Source organism: Pogona vitticeps, chromosome 4 (genome assembly GCF_051106095.1).
Source record: "Pogona vitticeps strain Pit_001003342236 chromosome 4, PviZW2.1, whole genome shotgun sequence".
NCBI lineage: Eukaryota > Metazoa > Chordata > Lepidosauria > Squamata > Agamidae > Pogona > Pogona vitticeps.
In genome coordinates this window covers 185,599,492-185,623,188 of record NC_135786.1, presented here as the reverse complement: position 1 = coordinate 185,623,188, position 23,697 = coordinate 185,599,492, and the positions used below count along the sequence as shown (strand labels likewise).

At 37.5% G+C, this 23,697-nt stretch overlaps 1 protein-coding gene across 2 annotated transcripts in view; it reads right to left on the bottom strand.

The window, feature by feature from the left end:
• Positions 1 to 414: 414 nt before the first annotated feature.
• Positions 415 to 23,697, bottom strand: part of GATA6 (GATA binding protein 6) — a 41,092-nt gene continuing 17,809 nt past the window's right edge. For both annotated transcript variants that reach the window (XM_072998842.2, XM_072998843.2), the window contains exons 3-7: positions 22,666 to 22,832; positions 15,225 to 15,350; positions 11,267 to 11,354; positions 11,078 to 11,187; positions 415 to 1,992 (exon numbers count right to left, since the gene is read on the bottom strand). In XM_072998842.2, the coding sequence (XP_072854943.2) occupies positions 1,822 to 1,992; positions 11,078 to 11,187; positions 11,267 to 11,354; positions 15,225 to 15,350; positions 22,666 to 22,832 (662 nt within the window). In that variant the 3' untranslated portion in view covers positions 415 to 1,821. The remainder of the gene's footprint in view (positions 1,993 to 11,077; positions 11,188 to 11,266; positions 11,355 to 15,224; positions 15,351 to 22,665; positions 22,833 to 23,697) is intronic.

Genomic DNA, 23,697 nt, shown 5'->3' with positions numbered 1-23,697 from the left:
TCTTTCAAAATCAGTAGTGCCACATCCTGGTTTACCTTTCTCTTCATGATGAACACTAGAAAATTCCTCTAAAAAGAAAATTATCTGTGAAGATCTAGATTATAACAAGCTTTATGAAACCTCTATCGGACATATAGCTGGCCAATAGATGGAATGTTGCTTCCCCTGAACTTATCAATGAGAAAGAATGATGGCACTTAAATGAGCAGATTCCATTACATGCCTTACAAATATTATAAATGCAGCATAATAGCATAACAGTTTCAATATGGGACATTTCACAATGCATGAAGGGGCACTAACATTATTTCTGTGTCTGAATCTCTTGACACCCACTTGGTTCCTTTGACAGTGACTATGTAAATATTCTAGAGTTTTACTGCTGTACTTTGAAATATACCAAAGAGAAATCACTTTGTACAGAAAGAACACATAATCCTTTTATTTCCAAACCTCTGATGAAGACAACTGTTCATATGACATCCCTTTCTTATTGTTTTAATGTAAACCAACCTAACTACGGGTTAGTTACATTATACAGATTGTATCCAATATTTTAAAAAGACCGCCTCAGTAAATGGACTATTTACATATTTATCCATCAGGTAGTAAAGTTTCACTGCAATGGATACTTTTCTAGTACATACTTTATTCAGTGGCAAGATAGTGGGGATGACTGTCTAATTATATATATATAAAAGCTTATGACCAGAGATACACATAGGGTCAATTGTGTTTTTTTTTCCTGAGAAAACATTTGTTCTTGAAATTTTTGTTTGAAAAATCAGAAACACAGAAGTAGAACATTTTTGTTTGCAATAGAAAAACCCTACCAAGATGCCTACTTAACTTTTTTCTTTTAAATTATTTACGTACCATTAAGTTAAAAGGTTTACATTCATTCCATTCATTCATATAAAAACTGTTGTTAAATCTTATGTTTATGATTTAACACTGATTGCTGCAACAGAAATTGCACTTTTATAAAAACAACATTATTGTATATATGGAAGGGGAAGGGAAAAGATCTGAATGCTACCCTGTTTACAAATCCTGACTGACTAGGTACAGTTCAGTCACAAAACACAAATGCTATCCTCCTGCATCACAGTATATGTCAAAACAACAATGCAAATCTTTTATACCAAGTTCTCATTAAGAAGTTCTAACTTAACAAAAATGTACCAAATGCAGTTTCCTTCATTCGGCTGTATTGGAAGTATGCTTCAGGGGGGAAAACATCTATCTAGAATTATGGCCATGTTGTGCGCAGAAGGCACTAGCTGGAACATTGACCTGTGAGAGGAGTTTACATCAAAACCAGCAGGTTCAATATAGGCACATTGGAACAAACCACACAATTGTTTAGCTCTTCTGTGTTGCACTATCCTTTAGAATGCAAGATTCACCTACTTTGTCTACCAAAGAGAGAATTGAGAGAAAGAGAGACAGATTGAGGGCAATGCCAGTCATATCGTGGATGCTGGGCGAGTGGGAGTGAAGTGAATATACCATCCACAAATGCCCAAGGCAGTACTGGTAGTTGTGGTGAAGATCTGTCAATATTGCAGACAGGCATTCCTTCATTGAGCTAGCAGAAATGGTTTGGATTCTCTTGCATAGCTGAGGACCTGGGTAATCAAACAGAGATCACTGGGGAGTAAACACACCAAGAATCAAGGCACAGATACAACTGGATAGGGACATCCTCTCAACATTGTCACTGCTTCCAGGGTTCTTGATAACAACAATGACACATGTCACAAGTGTAGCTGGCTGTTGCCCAGTGCAAATATCCAGCACCATCCATTTGTCATCAATTCATGCCAGAGCCAAGGCACACCAGGAAGAATCCTGTCTCACAGAGGCTGTGACTTCTGCAGTGGAGGTCAAGCTGACCCCTGGATACAGCCCTTCCTGACCGGAATATTTTAGTGTGCTTGTCTCGGGACTGGAACTTTCTCCACGGCTGGACATCACTGAAGATACTGCCTGCGGTAAAGAAAAGAAGCAAACAAACAATTAAGTGACACAGGTTTATGAATAAAACATTTAGAATTATTGAAAAAATATTACTATAATTAATAAATTGCCATTACTGTCAGAAATAATGAAAGGGATTGAATTGACAATTACTGTCAGAAATAATGAAAGGGACTGAATTGACAATATCATCTTCCAACTAACTGATAAAAGTGAATGCCAGATTGTTCACTTTAAAAAAAAAAAACCAAATGTACGGATTGAAGCAGTGCAATGGATTGTTGGTGAGACTTGGTTTTGCCAGTATCATAACAATAAGAGCTGCACCCTACTTTTTCTACAAATGTAAATTACTTGATGTGCCAAAAATGAAATGAAATGAAATAAATGGTATGTTTTGATGACATAAATGAAGTGAGAGCAAAATACTTCTTGGCTTCCGTATGTCATTGTTTGCCCATTCTGGTTGTGGGTTTCAGAGTAGCAATACAAAAAAGTAAATTTCCAAAGTTCTGGTTCCATGACACAATCCGTGTGAACCTGAAGAGTCCAAATAGCTGTTGTAACTCACAATCTCTAGTTCATAAAAGTACAGCACATCTGTGTTCATTTCATGAGTCCTGTTTTAACTCCACAATATTTGCCACATTACCTTCCAGTAGTCCATTGCCTTGCTCATCCCCCAGTCCAGCTCTACCAGAATTGAACTGAGCTGACAGACTTAAGGGATGCAGTGTGAGTCAGTGAAGATACGAAGGATTCAAATGGCTCCTGTACCTTCCCCGTCTGTGTCTCTCGGTCTTTGTTAACTGAAGCACGCATTATGATGAATCTGCTTTACAACGATCGTTTTGCAAAACAATGGTCTAAATGGGGGAATTTCGCTTTGCGATGATTGGTTCCCTGCCCCAGGAACCAATTCTTCGCAAAACGATGATTTTTAAACAGCTGATCGGCGGTTTCAAAATGGCCACTGGGTAATTAAAATGGCTCCCCGCTGTGTTTAGGGACGGATTCCTCGCTATACAGGCAGCGAAAATGGCCACCATATGGAGGATCTTCGCTGGAAGGTGAGTTTTTACCCCATTAGAACGCATTGAACGGGTTTCAATGCGTTTCAATTGGGTTTTTATTTTCACTTTACAATGTTTTCGCTTAAGGGCGATTTTCCTGGAACGGATTATCGCTGTTAAGAGAGGCACCACTGTACTTGATCTGACAGGTCCACCTATTCTTGGCGTTCACAAGAGGAATTGCATCTGAAGTCGGTTGCTGGGTGAATTAATTTTTGATTGGGGACACTTACATGTGTATTTGATATGATATGCATGGGGCCAGAGCTCAGAAAAATGAGTACTGCGAACTGCTAGAATCCATAGCCATGCTGGCTGAAGGATTCTGGGAAATGTAGTAAAAAGGAACTCTGGGTAGGGTGACATTAGACATGTGGTTCTCACATGGCTTTAGGGACGTGGTGGCGCTGCGGGCTAAACCGCAGAAGCCTGTGCTGCAGGGTCAAAAGACCAAGCAGTTGTAAGATCGAATTCACGCAATGGAGTGAGCTCCCATCGCTTGTCCCAGCTCCCGCCAACCTAGAGGTTCGAAAGCATGTAAATGTGAGTAGATCAATAGGAACCACTTTGGTGGGAAGGTAACAGCATTCCGTGTCTAATTCGCACTGGCCATGTGACCACGGAAGATTGTCTTCGGACAAAACACTGGCTCTATGGCTTGGAAATGGGGATGAGCACACACACACACCCAGAGTCAAACACGACTGGACAAAAATTGTCAAGGAGAACCTTTACCTTTACCTCTCACATGGCTTTATAAAGACTGAGGAAGAACAGGAGAGACAAGTGGGGTGGGAGAGGTGAACTCTTGCTCTGCTCTGTGGGATGAGCAAGACTGTTTTACAGATATCATTCAAATGGTCCATGTGTAAAAATCAAAGTCACCAACACATCCAAGAGGTTGGGGGCACTCATGATATCCAATTAACAGGAAACAACAAGAAAATAAAAATTGCAAGAAGAAGAGGGGGAGGGACTATTGGTAATTTAATGGTCTCAGGTCTCTGAATCAGATACCCACAAATGCTTTGTAGTGGCAAATGCTGAAAATGCCAGCAGCTTCTCAATAAACATTTTAACTCCTGATATCATTTTGGTTCTTAGAAACACTACATTAAAATTACCAAACCATTAGATTAATGAAACATGCTAGGATGCCCTACTTATTGTGACCACTGAAATCGCTTGCCACATTTTAGGTGGAAAATCCTCCTCTCCAATTCATTTATTTAACACAACAGAAAGATACTTTCGACTGGCTCAGGGGCTGCAGCGGGGGATTCGTTTTCAGTGATGGAAACAGAAATATGCTTGTGTTTCTGTCAAAATCCCCAAAGGAGTCAGACAGTCACTTCTGCCAGAGTTTTCTACAGAATGAAAGATGGTGGTATGAGCAACACTGAGGAATAAACTGGTTTGAATAACATTTGACTATTTTTCATGTGAACAAGATAATATTGCAATCAGATCAAAATATTCAGGGGTTCCCAGTTCTGGTACCCTGTTTTCCCTAAAATAAGATCTAAGCTGAAAATAAGCCCTAGTATGATTTTTCAGGGTGCTCGTAATATAAGCCCTACCCCCAAAATAAGTTGAGTGAAACCCCGCCCTCCACCATTGTGCACTAACCAGAATAAGATGACATGACTGTCTTTGAATAAATGTGGATTGTTATATATGAAACTTAAAACATCCCCTGAAAATAAGCCCTACTGCATTTTTGGAGCAAAAATTAATAAAAGAATCTGTCTTATTTTTGGGGAAACAGGTAATATTCCCAGAAATGATCCATAGGTGTTTGGTAAGCCATATTGTTAATTGTTGTAAGCTGTCTTAGATCCTTTTAAGGAGAAAGGTGGGGTAAAAATATTTTAAATAAACAATAAATAAAATATTTTAAGTTGAAATAAAGGCAGAAGAAATTTGCAAAGCTTGCCATGCTGGAATACATGAATTTCAAAAGAAACTGGAATGCAAAACTGCTGATGTAAATTGAGAATGCAAAATTGGAATGCAAAACTGTTGATGTAAATTGCTTTTTCTAATTCAGGTGTTAATTTATTCATAAACATTAAAGTGATTGTATTATTAATGAGCATCCAGTGCTTATTTTGCATGCATTAAAATTCTTATTGAATGATTATACAATGTATTAATTCCAAACCTTAAATCCTACCCTTGCTTTACAACCATATATATATGAAATATATATGAAATATATGAAAGCAGAAGTAACAAGAACATCAGTTTTTAAGATGCTACAGGAGTCTTCATTGTTTTTGGCTCTTTATCTGCCAGCTGCTTTTATTATAAGAATTTTGTTGCTAGGATCCATTTTATAACCAGGCTACAGGAGTCTGGCTTTCCTGTCTGGCTTTCTTTAAAAAAACAAAACAAAACAAAACCTGTTAAGCAATGGAAAAAAAATCCAGCATGAAACCCTATTTTGGGCACACAGAAAACATGTGAGTGGCTTTATCACTCGCTGGCACCAAGCACAGCTCAGAGCGCAGCTGTGGGTGACAGACAACGGGTCTGGGATACATGACAACCGTTGGTGAATATTCAGGACACAGTATCAGTGCAAATTCCAGGAGCTGACCTTGTGATAAGAGATAAGAAGCTGGCGTGGAAAAGCAGCCAAACTGCCACATGAAATGAATACCTGCTGGATCCCAAACCTTTATGAATGATCAGAGTACTTCATTGAATTTTTTTCAGTCTCCTCCCAAACTCCTATTTTCCCCTTTCCCCCTGCAGTCTCTCCTCCCTTGCTCTCCCCCCCCCCAGGGTGCCTAACATAAGCAAAGTGTGCTGCTTATAAAGTGTGCTGCTTTTATACCGCCTCAAACACTCTCTGGGCGGTTTACAAGTTAATTATGCAGGCTACACATTGCCCCCCCAGTGAGCTGGGTATTCATTTTACTGACCTCGGAAGGATAGAAGGCTGAGTCAACCTTGAGCCGGCTACCTGGGATTGAACCCCGGGTCGTGAGCACAGTTTTGGCTGCAGTACAGCAGTTTAACCAGTGCGCCAGGAGGCTCTAAGGTTGTCTATTTCCTAAATGCCTAACTCTGAGGACCTTCTGAGTCAGGAAAATTGCCTATGCCATAGTCACAACTCTTCTCATAGTGCTGGGGCTTTAGGGACTGAACAGAGCCATGTGTTCAGGAAGCAAGCAGTTCCGGAGAGCTATGCTTAAGAGCCTTAGAACTGCAGAGCTGGAAGTCACCCTCTGGATCACCGAGTCCAGCCCTTGTTAAGGAGGCACAGTGGGGAATCAAACTCCCAGCCTCTGGCTCTGCAGAGCCACTAAACCACTGAGCTATCCAGCAGTAGAGTGGCAGCTCTTCAGAGCATGGTGGTGGTGGGGCTTTTCTAGAGCAAGGGGAGAAGCAGCAAACCTATTATCTTCCAGCATTCTACTGCCTGGGGCAGTTGCTTCACTTTGAATTGCATTAGGGCTGGCCATGCAAAAATACAACTAAAATACAAATAAAAATAAAATATATACCATATTTTTCCATTTTATCCATTTTCCATTGTTTTCCATTTTCCATTTCCATCCCCATTTATAAGACACCCCCCTAATTTTCTAACCCCCAAATTAAGAAAACTTAGCTTTCAGGATTCAGCCCCTGGGCTCAGAACGGTCGGACATTTTGAATTCCTGTTGAATCTGAGCCTACAGGTTCCACCTCCAAAGAGGTGTGTTCCAATTGGTTTGTACAGCATCATCTGACATCAGTTCCATAAGGCTCGTGATTGGAGGAAGCTAAGTCTCCTGACTATAGGAAGCTAAGCCTTGTGATTGAAGGAAGCCTGTTTACAGAGGCAAGGTAGGAGCCGTTTTGTTCTTTCCTCAGCTATCTCAGCTTACTTCCATGTAAAAAATGCCCCTCAATTTTCAATGTAATGATTTTAGGAAAAAGTAGCATCTTATAGACAGAAAATATGGTAATCCATCCAAAAATCAATTGATTTCTCGTCAGTGCTGGGGGTAAATATTATAATAAACAAAAAGAGAGGAGTCCTTTTTGGGTGGTGCTTAGCTTTTCTAGACAATAGCCACTGTAGAGGTCTTTGGCAGTGGGCAGCAGTTTTAGGTCAATTCCTTTCGAAAGAAAGAAAGAAAGAAAGAAAGAACGAACGAACGAACGAACGAACGAACGAACGAACGAACGAACGAACGAACGAACTAACGAACTAACTAACTAACTAACTAACTAACTAACTAACTAACTAACTAACTAACTAACTAACTAACTAACTGACTGACTGACTGACTCTGGAATACAAAACGAAATCTCACATAAATAAAAAAGTCTCACTGAAATCTAAAGCAGAAGTACATTAAATATAGCCTTTTAAAACTAGAAATATAAAAGATGGTACTTAATGTTTTTATGATACGTTTAGCAAACCTACAGCCGGCGTTGAACCCTGTACTTCATGGATTTTTAATCCTTCTAATTTATACAATAGTTGTCAGTTATTATTGTATTTTTACCATTAGAGGGAAGAAGAGACAGCTGTGGAATTTTGTGCCTCAGATGTCAAAGTTTTTTGACCAACTTTGGGTACTATGGTTATCAGACTGGGGTACCACTCTGTGGGAAGTATTTATTGCACCTTCTCTAGTTGGTCAAAAAACTTCACAGAAAATTCTAAGGATTTAAAAAAACAAGCTCAGTGAATATTCAGCTTGTATAGCTCTAAGTTAAACAATTATTCTTGTGTCAAGAAAGACATGAATATCAAACTGAGACTGAGCATATGAAAATGCTGCTTAAACAGGACAGTTTGTAATCTACAATCCAGTGATTTTATGCAGTGCTTGGAAAATTACTTTTTCGTCATATATTTCCCCACATGCTCCAAGTCACCATGATCAGCAACTGTGCTGTCTAGGGGACTCTGGAGCTAAAGTCTAAAAATAACTTTAATAAATCTAAATTATATGACAGTGTATCAAGACTGATGCACACAGAGCTAACTGCAAATGATGCAGAGTGTATCATCCTGTTTTATTTTCATAGGGCCCATGTTCCCCAACGTGGTGCCCCCCACCATGAATATCAGACTACAAATTCTACAATCCACACTGAAGGGGATTTATGGAAGCTGTAGCCTAACACATCTGAGGGGCAGCAGTTTGGGGGAAAGCTGGCATACGGAGTGGATTATGTCTTGAATCTTGGCTCTGGAAATTTTACTTTTCAAAGGAAGAGAAGTTAATTTAGATATAAATGATTGTTGACAGCACAATTCTGCTGAATCCCCACATTGCTAGGAATGCTTCTGGCACCATTGTCTACACAGATGTAATAAATCATTTCTTTACCAGTAAAGGAATTTGTTTTCTCTAGTTCATTAACAACCTTTCTGTGAACTGAAAGCAACAGTTGCGGAAACATGTTCATATTTTAAAAACCTTTATATTTTTAAATGTGTCAAATTGCAACCTTCCTAGTTGGCAAAAGATAAAAATCATGGTGTTAAAAAAGAAAAGAAAAAGAACTGCAATCCCATAATGGCCGAAATCCAATAATAAATTGCGAATACAGTGGAACCAATGAATCAAAGGGAATAAGATGAGTAAACTCCTAAGTAAATTCCAATGATTCAATGGGCCTAGTCTAATAGCACAAGGATACAATATTGCATCAGTACCATGGCTCCCTGGTTACTTATTCCTATAACACTTTGTTACATATCAGTTTTTGTTCTCATACACCCCCAAAAGCCACAAAATATCTTAGAATTAAAAGAAGGAGCCCTACTCTCACATTTTATCCAGCAGGAGCCTCCAGGGTGGTGTGAAACCATGCTTTCTGTCTTATCCATTAAGAATTGGGAGAGACAACAGAACTCGCTAGATTTGGGTATGTGTGTGCATGCGCATGCTGGCTTGGTACATGAGCATGCCCGTCAACAAAGACAGCAGCAGTGGTTTGTTTACCAGGAATGGCTGGTCAGTTATGCTTGGGCTTGCACTACAAACAAGATTTCAGCCACTTTGTATGTCTTTTGAGAGTTCTTGGCAAATTAGGTTTCTCAAGCATGGCATATGTGGACATTTACGCCACATATACCATTTAAGGTTTTTTTAAATTGGCCTGTTGTGTTTCTATTGCTGTTTTTAATGTGCTTTTACTACTTTTTTCTACTAGTTTTAATATTAGATTTGTTTAATTCTTTTAAAATATTGTAATATATTGTTTTAGCTCCTGATTTATTTTTTTAAATACTGTAAATCACCTTGAATTGTTTTTAGGAGAAAGGTAGCATAGAAATATTTTAATAAACAACATAACATATATTGGGGAAGAAGCACATTTCTTTCTAGCCTTGCATGATGGAATCATAACCAAAAGGCTGGGTCAAAGGCAAACCCTTGGCACAGCAATCATTTCCCTATGTAACAGCATGCACAGGAAGATATGATTCCTCTTTGGCAGTGAAAGTTTACATTCCAGCAAGAAAGCAAAGGAAAGTGAAAAGAAGCAAGAAAGGATGGCAAAATGTGATGATTTCTAAGTAATAATTACAAGATTGGTTGTTCTGGGTTTTTCGGGCTCTTTAGCCATGTTCAGAACACAGCCAAAGAGCCCGAAAAACCCAGAACAACCATTAGATCCCGGCCGTGAAAGCCTTCACGAATATAATTACAAGATTATTTGACTGGAATTAATGAACGTTGAGTCACTCTTTCAACTTATTTACATGGTTTCTAGGTATACAGAAGCGCTTTTCTACCAAGCACTTTAATGGCAGAATTTGGAAAAAGTGATTTTTGAATGATCTCCTAGAGTTGCCCCACCAGCATGGATACTGGTTATTCTTGCTGGGGGGATTAGGAGAGTGGCATTTCAAAACTAATTTTTCCAGCTTCTGCTTAATGCCTGGTGGAAATGCATACATACATGATGTACAGCCTATCTTAATCTTAAAAATGCAGAGCTGAAAGGAACACTGTGGATATCAAGTGCAGCCCCTGTTGAGGAGGCACTGTGGGGAATTGAACTCCCAACCTCTGGCTCAGCAGCCAGATACCTGAACCACTGAGCTTCTAATTGATGATGCCCTTTTCCAGCAAACAAGCCAGGAAATTTTAGCATTTTGTACTTAGAAGCAAGTGATTCTTCTCCAAGGTAGTTACCAATATTGCAGCTGCAACTTCTGTATCAAATTAAGCTCTGAGAAAAATCATGAACCTACTGCAAATGGTTTATGTTTCATTAGCCGTCCGTAAATAGCCCTACAATTTGGACATTCAAAATAAAGAGTATCGGAAATTTCACTAGATATGCAACTCACTGTGTGATTACATTGATTTGCATGTATATAATTAACATTAGCAACAATGGACGCCACAGACAATATCACATTAAAACTATGAATTGCACTAGGTGCTAAAATAAAACAAATATTTGAAATAAAAATATATTTCATCCTAAATGCATTCAACTCTCCAGATAAATCAGATAAGGATTTTCTAGACTCCTTCATTCAAACAAAGGGAAAGACGGCAGGCAGGTGTTCTTTAAATACAATTATCACATGCTACTATATGTTTATATCTGTGTATGCCCAGCAGGTGTGGCTGCCAAATTTGGTGGATTTTGCTTCATACAACATGTGAGAAGAGTATCTGCTGTAGAAAGAAACATGCTTGGCACATGGGTCAGCTCAACCTGGATTAGGGCCAATGTCTACCAGAAAGGACAGCAAAATACAGATATGCCACACGAACCAGTAGGAGTAAGAAAGAAGTTGTCTTTGTATCTATAAATCTACATATCTATATATCTTAATAAAAATGTTTGTGAAGTGCTTTAGTTTTATATTGTGTTTGCATTTATAGGCAATTTCCTGAGAAATCCCCACTCCAGTATCAGCTAACAAACTGAAAAGTTTATTTTGATTACTGTTCTGCTAGATAAGATAAAAAAATGGAGATAACAGGCACCGTGGAAATACATGTGTTTACAAGCATGGGTACTATATTATCACTTACCCCTGAGGCTGTGGTTTGTGCACTAGGAGAAGCGTTTTTTCTACAGTCATCTGAGTTCGTAGAAGACGTGGAAGTTGGAGTCATAGGAACAGCATTATTGCTATTATTACCTGTAATGATAGCATACCTGGTTAGAACTGTGTTCTCCAGAAAGCTAAATCCATGTCCCTCCAATAACTATATATTTACCCGAGCATGACTTTGTCTTAGCTATGTTCTTTGGTTTGCGTTTCCTGGTTTGAATTCCCTCTTTTTTCATGGCAAGGGGACGGGGCACCTAAAAAAGAATGCCAAAACATGAAGAAAATAAAATGAGAAATGGTTTCCTTTTAAGCAAATTACCAGCCTACATTAAGTCTATTCTGCTAGATGCAAAAATGCGTGGAAATCAGAAAGCAGAAAAAGTTACCTTTTACTACAGTTTTATTTTATTTTATTTTATCATGCTTAGAGGCTAAGTAATGCTTGTTTACTTTATATATCTTTACTGTTATCAGTTTTGATATTTTCCCATGCTTTTAAAGTGAGATGAAGAGAAAAGAAGAATGAAAGCAATATTTGAAGGTAAAATGGGAAATGTTATTAAATATTTAAGGATTAATAGTACTTGGAATTTACAGAATATAATTAAAGTAAATCTGGATAGATTGAAGAATGAGATAATTGGAACGATAAAAGATTATCAGAAATTAAAGATTTCTTGGTTTGGTAGAGTGGCATTATGCAAAATGAAAATTATTTCTAAATTAAATTTTATATTTTGGATGCTTCCTATAAAGATTACAGAAAAACAACTAAAAGAATGGCGGATACTGCTAAATTGTTATCGAAACGGAAATAAACGAGGGGGATTAATAAGAAATTATGGTATGTAACACAAAAAGATTACCCAATTTAAAATTATATTATGCAACAAATCAACTCAGACATATTCCAGATATTATTAAAGGTAATAAAAATTTAATTTGGACAGAAATAGAAATGCAGGGTAAGGAAGAAAGAATTGAAAGCTTATTGTTTACATTGGAGAAGAGATTTAAAAAATCACTAACCCTTTCTTTAAACATATGTTAGAAAATTGGAAAAAGTTTAGAGGTATATTGAGCCCATTGATCTCTCCTTTATCCCAGGTGGTGGATTTAAATAATTTTCCAGAAAATCTTTAAAAAACCTTTTAAGAATAAATTAAAAAATAAAGGATTAATAAGATAAAAGGCTGGATGGAAAAGATGAGAGATAAAGGAAATATAAAAGAGATTTTGGAAGGAGAGGGGATTTCTTGGTTTAGTATGATTCAAATAGAAAGATGGACAAGGGAATGGAATAGTAAGGAAGGGAAAAGTAGAAAAATGACAAAATTTGAAATTATTGAAAAAAGATTGAAATTAGAGGAAAAGACAGAAAGAAAGGGAACTGTAAGTCAAATATATAAATTATTAATTCAGGCTGAACAGGATACACAAGGATTAAAAACACAGTGGCAATATGATTTGGATAAAGAAGTAAAAGAAGAAGAATAGGATAAAATGTGGGACCAAAGAATTACGAAGAACAAGTCTGTAAGGATAAAAGAACATTGTTATAAGGTAATATGGAGGTGGTATTTAATGCCGGTAAAACTGAATATAATAAAAATTATCATCACATGATGGAGGTGTAAAAAAGAAAAGGGGACATATATACATATGTGGTGGTCATGTGAAGTAAGAAAGCAAGAATGGAAACAAATTTTTAAAGAAATAAGGGAAATAACTGGATTAAATATTCAAATGTCCCCATCAATGGCTTTATTGAATTTGGTTAAGAAGGATCAATTGTTGAAAGAAAGTAAGGATTTAATAGTAATAATGATTACGGCAGCAAGGTTAATTTTTGCAAGAAACTGGAAAAATGATAAGCAACTCAATTTAGAGGAATGGTATAGAGAACTATGGGATATGGCAATTAATGATAAACTGACGTGATATGAAAATAAGAAGAGGCCTATCAAAAAATAATGATTTTAAGAAAATATGGAGTGTATTCTTGGAATATGTATTTTGGAGAGGGAAGGGGTATACACCGAGGGAAGAAACAATGAAGTTTTGGAGAGAAAATAGACTGAAATTTAAAATATTATTAATGCTAGCCCACAGGGTGATGGTGGCACTGGTGTATTTTATTGTGGTGTTCAGTTTATGTTGTTTAGGTCAGATACTTGTTTAATAAATTTATATACATATAAAAGTGAGACTTACAATAATGCTTTTTAACCTTATAATAATTTTACTCCTTAAGACGTATATTCTCTGTTTATAGGGTAAAAGCTCCTGTATTTCAGAATGTGACTTAAAACATTCTTTCTGATATTTTGACTGTATTTTCCTCCTAAGCATTTGTACCTACAGCTTTATTCATAGCTGTAAGGATGGCTTTTTAAAAGCAACAAATCTATGACTTCTCAAAAAATTATGTTTTCAATAACTTGAATTTTTGAACCTAGAATTAGATCAATAAAGCTTGATAGATAGACAAAGTGAGTATAAACAATGAAACGGTTTATACTTTGATACTTAGATGGACAATAATATGATTGTCTGTGATTATTTGATTTCCATCCGGAATTAATCTTAACTGGGATAAATGCCAGCTTGATGAACAAGCTTCTAATCTTTGCCCAGGGAGTTTAAGTATCTCTGTAGGACTCTGGGGGAGTCAAGAAACCTATCTGAGTTGTTACACACAGAGTAGAGACCATCAGATTGGATTACACGATTATTTTAGGAACAAAGGCAGCATATAAGGGCAAGGTGCATCGATCCCACACTATACATGGTATGCTTTTTCCATATAGAACTGCACCTTCCACTGATGTGGAAGACCACGTGTTCCAGTTTTTTGTAAGTATATGGGCTCTCCCCAGTGACTTCAACATGCCTGATAAGCAATTTAATATAAGAACTCAGAGAATATTTATTACCTTTGGGGTAAAATGGGGGAGACAGGGAGTGTGTGAGCCTTAATGCACTCACTTCATCTAATTAACAGGTAATTCTTTCCAATACTACTCTTGATCTTTGGGAATTCTGCATGTGTGTCATCAGAATAACAACCTTCTCCACGCTTTGCTCTGGTGTATCAGCTTGCGAAAATTTGTTGTCAATAAATGATTTTTTTTAAATGGACAACTAAAGAGCAGCTCTATGCTCTCTTGTTATCCTTTTTCATTTGTCTGCTGTTAGTAGGGGAAGCTAGTTTTATAGTTAGAATGCCCCAAGAAGACTGGCTGATTATTACAACAAGAAACAATTTGTGAGGAAGACATCTCACTGCTAGGGGCGTAGACCACCTCTGGTAGTAAACAATACTTCATTGTGAAGGCTGTTCTCATTGTGAAGGCTGCTCTTTCTCCCAGGTGCATGTAACATTAATGAGGGGCTTTGACACTGAAAGACAGTGTGATGTTAACTGTTAGCATGTAGGACTACGAAGTGAAGGAACCAGGTTGTAGTCTCCAGATTCTGTAACTCACTGAACTTGGAACAGTCACTCTGTTTCAGGCAGACTACTTGATAGGGCTGTTGCCTGACTAAAACGGGGTCAAGAAGAATTGTGTATTTCAGCTCATTATAAGAGAGGCAGCACACAAATATAACGAATAAAGAAACTATGCAAAAATATTGATTTATTTGCTGATATCCTCCCCTGTGATTTAGGCACCCGGCTGTGGAGCCACAGGTTCGGTAGTTCGATTCCCCGCTGCATCTCCTTGACAGGGGCTGGACTTGATGATCCATAGGGTCCCTTCCAGTTCTGCAGTTCTAGAATTGTTGTTGTTGTTTAGCAAAACTTTGAAGAACTACTTTTTGGACTGCAGTTTCCCAAATCACCCAGAGACCATGGCTACTGGATTCCAGGAACTGTAGCCTTGAAAAGCAACTTTTACAAGCTGTGCAGCAACTAAACACCATTGCATATATGCCAATCAAGAAAAATAAAAATGTCCTTGTTCTCCTCTGTTCTCTCCAGCAAAATTAGACATGGACCTCCTCTCCGATGAAACTTAATGCACATTCCATCTGAGGAATACTTGCAGGATAGAGTGCCCCTCAAATATCTATCAAGCAAGACCAAAATAGCTCCTGATAATATTCAAGTAGCTGCTTACCCCATGAAGTTTCATGTACAGGCCACAGGCATTGCATACGGGTTCTCCTTCTGCATTCCTGCGCCATAGGGTGGTGTTTGTAGTGCGACAGTTGGCACAAGACAAACCCAGTCGTCTTGCAGAAGGCTAGAGGCAAACACAAGGAAACACAGAACAGTCAGACAAAGACAACACTGGAAAGTTATAAATGCTTTGACTTCCCCCACCAAGTAACTATACGAAAATATATGGCAGCATACTGGCTAGGAAAATAAAATAAAAACAAGAGAAAACATAATTAACAAGTAGAAAAGAAAATATGAAGCCTCAAAAGTTCACAATAGCTGAATGTGCCAAGAGACTTCAACACATCTTTGTCAAAAGACACAACATCAATTCTAAAAGTAAAGGTTAATATGTGTAGTCACAAAGTACAGTATAGTTGGATTCAGACTTTTCCCACTGCAAGAAATGTAGCTTCAGTTGAGTGATGACTAACTTTTTCACTTTGAGTCCAATGGGAATTAAATACAACAACCACCATGGATATAACGAGTGTTAAAAATATTTCTCATTCTCAAGTGATTTTCTGAGACTTGTCATGCCAATAGGCCTCAGTGAAACTTTGTTATGCACCAGTAAGATTTCCTGGCTTCCTGCAAAAAGCGACTCCTGATTTCTGCTTGTTCTTTTGCTCAAGAAACTACCAAATTCTGCACAGCTCAATATGTTTTCCAAGGAGTCTTTAGCAGGAAAGATGTTGTTTTGTGCAGCAATTGTACAAATTCTGCTTAGATTTGTACAGTATTTCTTACAGGAAAAAAAATTATTATGAAACATCTCAGAAATGCTACAAGGTTTCAACTGAATTTTTTTTCCCTATTATGCTGGCACACTGAATCTGGATTCTTCTGTATATATCAGACTTTACCTCTCTCCACACCTTGTTAATGTCCCAGTGTACTAGCCAGTCAATTAATTTAAATGCTATTCCCATTAAGTAACAAAACATTTAAACAGGGCAATTCCTTTGTTTAAAGAAAACTTATTGTTTGGAATCATTATGGTTTCAACAGAACTTAATACATTTTTTTAAAAAAAATTGAACTTACTGGCAGAAATCCTGTTGCTTAGAGCAAGCCAAATTATACCTTTCAGTCTGTTCATCTTTGGTAAACAAACCATACCTGCCACAATTCTCATCAGTACGGACACAAGCTGGCTTGGTGCGTACGTGCACATGCATTGCCCAAGGAGCACATTAGAGTTGTTATGCTTACCAAGAAGAAAGAAATCAAAACTTATAATTTGACTTATGCAACGCAACAAGATTTTGGCCGTTGTGTTACTCATTACTGCTCAGTTGCCTGGTTGTATTTGTTATTATTATTACTGTACTCCAATCATGCATGTACTTTGCTGCATTGCACATTATTATGAGGTTGTATCATCAACAGGCCTTAAAAATACAGATAAATACTCTCTGGTTCCTTCTAGTGGTCAGTTCTGATATTACACCTTCCAAATATTTACAAAACTACAAAACAAAAAACTAAACAATACTTCCCTCACCGGCTTGAATTGATAAGAGAATGGCATAAAACTTGGAATAAATCTTTAAAATGTCCGTTGAAATGTCTTTAGAATATAGCTTAAGAAAATAACTAAAACATTTTACTCATTACATCTAAAAAGTAACTTCAGAACTATTTGTTATATTACTTTTGCTATAACTTTGTAACCGCTGTTTATATTTCTCATTGTTCCAAAAGAAACTTGTTGCAGTAACTACACTGCTTGTCAGCTAGTTATTTCCAAGCTTTGAGTTCAGGAAATGCCATCACCCACCCCCATCCCAAATTGTTTTGGGATAAACTGAATATATACAGTATCTATCCCCCTTTACTAGCTCTGTGGGAATTATTTGGAAGAATTAACATTCCAGGATACTTTGCAGAGCTGGACTTTAGTTGGGGTAAGTGGATGACTCTTATACAGCAAAAAATTCTGTATTATAAACAAATCATTTATGAAACTCTTCAGCAGAGTTTGGAACTAAGATGAGGCAACCATACATCAGAAATAATTGTACAGTGAAGAGCTTTACAACTGCAGCCCATAGATCAAAAGTGAAGCCAGTCGCCATAAAGATGTGAAGTGAAGGTGAAGGGGTTATAAAATTTCCTGTAGCAATTGATCTGTTTTAGATTCATCACAGACAAGGAATTCCAGCTACATCATAAATCTGCTGTTTTGCACAAGTATTACAACACTTTTTAAAAGCAAAATGATAATCTATACCCTTACAATTTCACATAGTAAAAATCCATTCCAAAAAGCTATATTCTTATCTACAATTATCGATAATGAAGCTTCACCAAATGTGACAAAGTTATATTTCCACCTTGCTTTCTACAAAATTATTTGATGATTTTCTAGGAATAATTCTTAACCTTTGGTCTCTTGGAAGCAACTTATATGTAAAAGACAAATAGCTATTATCTAAGAATCAAACTATCAATATTCTTCATCTTTCTCTTCCACTTAATTAGGAGGCTTCTTTTCATGACAAAAATGGAAATTACATTCCTAGCTAAACATACAGTATATTAAAAATTCTTCATTGACTGACGTTTAACAGCATTAGAAAAGTGCTTTTTAACCACAGATTCATATGCCATTATATTCCATCTCTTCTCTCTCTCTCTCTCTCTCTCACACACACACACACAGTTTAACTGCCAAATGTTTTGGTGGTTGCACCATAACTAACATTGTAACATAAAGAAAATATAATTAAATGAACAGCAGCACATAAATCTTTATACAGGAGAAATACTAATAATAAACGTTGTCTAGAGGGGCGGGGTAAAAATCGACTAAATAAATAAATAAAAATAAATAATAATTTCTATTCTTTTTCTACGTCTGAAAAATGATATAACTGCAGATGGGTCGTGGTCTGGAAAAGAGCAAAAGCCACCACTTCTGTATGCCCTATATTTTTTAAACTTTAAAATGGCTGCTAAATGGTCTTCCAAATATGCTCATTCTTAAAACTGTTTATGGCCAACAGTGTTAGAACACAATGAAATTCAGGGCACCTATAAATTCAATAAACTTGGAAACAGTTTGCACAATCCAGCAACAATCAACTGCGAATCTGACTAGAAACCATTTAAAACATATCGCAATGATATTCTTTCATATTTAGCTGATTAATTTTTTTGGCTGGATGGTACCCAATATTTATTTATGATACTACAATACTTTCAGTAAAGCATTAAGCAACCACAGTACAGTTTAACATTTTCTACATTCCTTTTCAAACAATTTAAACCAGTGAATATTTTCACATGGTACTCAGGATCTGACCCTGACTGCATACATTTAATAAATTAGTATAACAAAACCTTATAATATTTGTTTTTGATTGCTTACTTGCAAACTGGTACAAGTTTAAAAAAAATGTTTTCACAAAGACTATGCAACATGAAATGATCAGCATGTTCTGGCAAAGCAAGGCAATTCTACATCAAGTATTTAATTTAAATCAGCAGAAAAACTTCCAGATTTGTTATGTGCAGATCTATGCATGTTACAGTATTTCATTTACAAAGCTTACAAATGTTTTATAGTCTAGATGCTTCAAGCTGCTGATAATTAAAATATTATAATATGAAATTTCACAACATTTGAATACAATGGCCAAAACCCTGTTGTTTAGCGTAGTAAAATGCACTAGTCTGGGCCTCCTGAATCAATGAGGAGTCAACTCCTCCATATGTTCTATTGATTCAAATCAGCCTACTCTAACTGCAACTTTCTTCAGCATAGTATGTCACACTTAGAGTATGCCCACTTGAATCACTGGAATGTATGGAGCAGTTGACTCACCAAGCCCCTGTTGATGTCATAGACCTACTCTAGTGCAACAAGATATTGGCCACTGTAAAAAAAGGAAGATGCTACATTTCTTTTGACTATAGACCATGGAAATGCATATCATGCTCCTGTTCCCTTTTCTATGTGGTCAGGGGTTGTCACATATGTTAAAACACACCAACTTATTTTTGTGAACAACAGAACATGATTGCTTCTAGGAGTAAAGCTTAGTCATGATTTGGATGAGATAAGGTGGGTGGGGCTGGAAAAGAGGAATGGGGGGGATACATATAGCAAAGCATCCTCTACCTTTGTTTTTCATCTCTCCTAATTAGATTATGCCCTGCTTAACTAAATTGGGTAGATAACCAGTTTAAAAACCCAGACTATGATTAACTCTGAAAAGTGTTCAGCCTCAGGGGCACATAACCAAATAGGTGGTGATCTGGTGAGGGAAGTGTGACTTTTAAAAGCTCATTGTCTGCCTTCAGGGGTTGGTTTGTTTGCCATTGTCATTGAACAAATTGCAAAAGATGACATAGCCTCAGTAAATAGGAATGCTACTAATTCTGACAAATAGCATTGCATCATGAATAAAATGCAATTAAAACAACAGCAGTACAGAATCCTTTGTTTGCTATTTACGAATTCATGTCATGAATATTGTTTCCCAGGACACCTTAAAATAACACTTTAAAAAGCTACCATGAAAAAATGAAATAACAATTGATCCAAATAAAACTAATGAAAATTCAGGGTTATGTTATTACAAGGTTTTTTTTAAAAAAGCCTGGAAAAATGAGGCATCTTCACTTGATGCTGGGACAGGACCAGTGAGGCTGAGCATCCATGGGGAAAACATCCCACAGGTGGGGTTAAGAAAGCCACACCTCATTCTGCAGATATTGGGAGAAGAGCCACAAGAATGAACATACAGAAATGATGTTCATGCATACACATACCCCTCTAGATATTAATTTATATTTATTTAGTTATTAATTATATTCATAATCCACTCAACAAGTGGTAAGCTAAAAAAATGGGTGGCTAACAACAAACAAACATATAAACTAATATCAGCTTGGTTTTAAACTGCACGAATAGCAAAGTGTTAGTGGGTGGGGCAGAGATGGGGAGTGGAGCGGGAATCAGTTGGTAGATTATGGCAAAATCATTTTTTCCTACTTTTCTGTCATTCTGTTGGAGTTCTATTACTATTTAGTGTTTATAATATTTTTATTTTTGTTATACTGTATGCATTACCTTGCATGCACTTTAATTTAAAATTGTGACTACAAAAATTTTTAAGTCAGCAAATATAAAAATTACATTATTTCCTCCCTCTCTCTTTATGGATAGACATATATGCAAATCTGTGCATGTACGTGTGTGCGCGTGCACACACGCACACATACACACACACACACAAACACACACACACACACACCAACAGAATTGCTGTTATGTGGTTTCAAACCATTTCTGACTTTTGGGGATTCTATGACCTACCATAGGTCTCCTTGCTCGAGTCTTCCATACTAAAGGCTGTGGCTTTCTTTTGTTGAATTGATCCATCTCATGTGAGGTCTCTCTCCGCCCCACCCCACCCCCACCCCCACCCCCACCCCCACCCCATCTTCCACTTTCCTGGCATTACTGTCTTTCCTCAAGGCATGTCCAAAGTATGTCAGCTTCAGCTTTAGATTCAAGTGACAATTTAGGCTTCATTTCTTTGTCTTTCTGCTGTTCCATGCTACAGGCGTACCTCAGTTTACGTACACCTTGGTTTACTTAATTTTTGGTTTGCGAAACAAAATAATGCCTCAGTTTACATTTTTTACAAGAGAGGGGTTCATTGTATGAAAAAGGTGCATCGCACCTGGAGGTTTCTAGTGCTGCCCCCGTTGCTACGGCAATCTGCGTTCTGGTTTATGTTATTTCTGTATTACGCAACATCCCAGATAACGGATTTATAGTATTTCGTAAATTAAGGTACTACTGTACTTGATAAGCTTTTGTCCAACATCATATTTTAAATGAAGCGTTTTTAATACATGTGAAACAGCAGCAGCAGAAGTAGTAGTAGTAGTAGTAGTAGTAGTAGTAGTAGCAGCAGCAGCAGCAGCAGCAGCACTAGTAGTAATCTCCTCATGAATTTTGCTTGGTTTTTGTGGTTTTAGTGCATTGCTCATCTGCCATTCACATTCAGTGAAAAATTGTTCCCTTGGTAGCTATGACCTTTTCAAAAACAACAGCAACATCCTAAATTATCCCTTTTTGAAATGCATTTCCTCAATAAAGAATGACAATGTTTGGGACTTACTTGCTCCCTTGGTCAACATATGTACAGGGTACCAAAACAGAAACTATTACACCTACAGTTAACAGATTGCTTCATTCTAAGGAATTGGCGGTTTCTAATTCTAATGGACATGGACATGCTTTGAATTCCTGGAAATCCAGCCCTAAACATCTCAAGGCTCCTTTGAAGGGAGTGAGAATCTCAGTTTTGCTTTTGAAATGCTGGGCATGTTTATAACTCTTATGATCTAGAAAAGAATGCTTGTTGACTGCAGCTATGTTCTTTTACTGGAATCTACTGACAACAGCATTCAGTGCTAAACTAGAGCCATGACGCTCCCCTCCCCAAACAATGTACTCGAAAAACAAAATGAAATTTAACCAGCCGAATCAATTTTCAAACAGTTTGCTTAGCATCAGTAGATCAGTTTTGCAGCACAATCCCCTCCACATCTACTTAGAATGAAATCCAGTCAAATTCATTGGGGCTTACTCCCAAGTATGTGTACACAGGATTGCAGCTTCAGAACTAGAACCTCTGTAATCTTTCCTGGCATCCCAGTTTTAAAACTATTATTAATGACTAGTATGTGAAGAACTTTGACTTGGATCAGACATACACAAGGATCTGAAGTGTAAGAGCCATTAGACTGACAACATGAATCCACAAACCAGATGAATCCTTTGAAATGTTAATTTAGCCAAGAGTCTCTAAATTTGGTAAGATCATTCTGCTTTGCTGTAGAGGTGAGATGTTTTACATTTTCATTACAGAAGACTCCATCCATTCTAATGACTTTTCTAGGATATACCTATCAACCATTCAGCAAATTCACAGCAACAGGAAATCACTGGGATTTTAACAGTGCAATCCTATGTCTACTCAAAAGCATACCCCACCAGCTCAAATACACTTATTCCCAAGTAATTGTAGCTCTTGGTCCAACTGAGAAAGCAGAATGTTTTAGAGCGTGAGATTAACTGCATTTACTCCAAGCAAAAAATGTTGATGCTATGAAAAGAGCATAGCTTAGCAGAAGTTACTACAATTCCCAGAACTCTCATGCTGCCCAGGGGAATCAGTGTCTAACTTTTCCCTACTCTGGAAAGAAGCCAGGAAATTAATTTTGTAAACTTTTAGTTGCTATGAGACTGCATAGTTCTAGCACATGAAAAGAAAACACGGGCACAGAGTCATTGTTCTTACTGCATGAGTGTCAGGCTATATGTTCACGACACTGAGTAAGAAACAGTAGGAAAATGACTTCAAACTCACCACTCTCTTCTGGGGTTTGATGAGAGGCCGGCTAAGGCCGTTCATTTTGGTGTACAGCCCACAGGCATTGCAGAGATAGTTGCCAGTGCCATCCCTTCTCCACAGAGGGGTCTGGATGGAGCCACAGTTGACACATTCTCGACTCTCGGACAGATCATCCAGCAGATCTACAAAGAGAGACTGGGTTAGCAGAAGCCACAGAGGGATGCCCAGATTGAACACCTTTTGGTTTATCTTCCCAAAAACAAAAAGGAGAAAAGCAACAGCAAGAATCTAACCCCATGTCACAGAAAGTTAAAGTTGCTAGACCCAACAAACAAATTCACAGGGAGCGGCCTCCACTCTGTCGCCTCCTCCCCCAACACTGACTAGGGAGTCCATTACAGTCAAAACATCACAGGGAGCTGAGGATGTCAATGCTGCTGAATTCCCAGACAGATCCCTGAGGGCCAAGTCTACTCAAACGTACTCCAGAATAAGTGCCACTTACTATGCCCCATTAGGTGTACAATGAAGGCACCATTTACCTACGAGCAAGCACCACAAAACACAAAACAACTGCCTGCAACTGCCAGAACTTGTGTTGAGGAGCCTAATCTGGTCAACGTAATAGTTCTACTCCCTAATAAATGTTTTTATCAAGTATTTGCAAAGAGTACATGCAATAAAAATTTGCAAGTAGAGAGTTACATTCTCTCCTCTATACACTTCAGCTTCACAACAACTCTGTGCGATAGCAACTGGCCGAAGATCACTAAGGGTGGGATTTGGATTTTAATGCCGTTTTCTCCCTGTTGTAACGTCATTCCAGAAGTTTCTATCCTCCCCTCCTGCTGCCAGCAGTCCACTTGAACTTTTAGTTTGCTGAGTGTTTCACAAACATGGTACTTTATTTATTTCTTATTGTTAAAAAAAATTAGTTCACCCCCAAACCAAAATACACATTTACTTTGTAGCAAGTTTTAAGACTCACAAGGCATTTGTTCCCAATCTGTATTTCTTGAATTTCCTTAACTGGGAGATTTCTTTCTC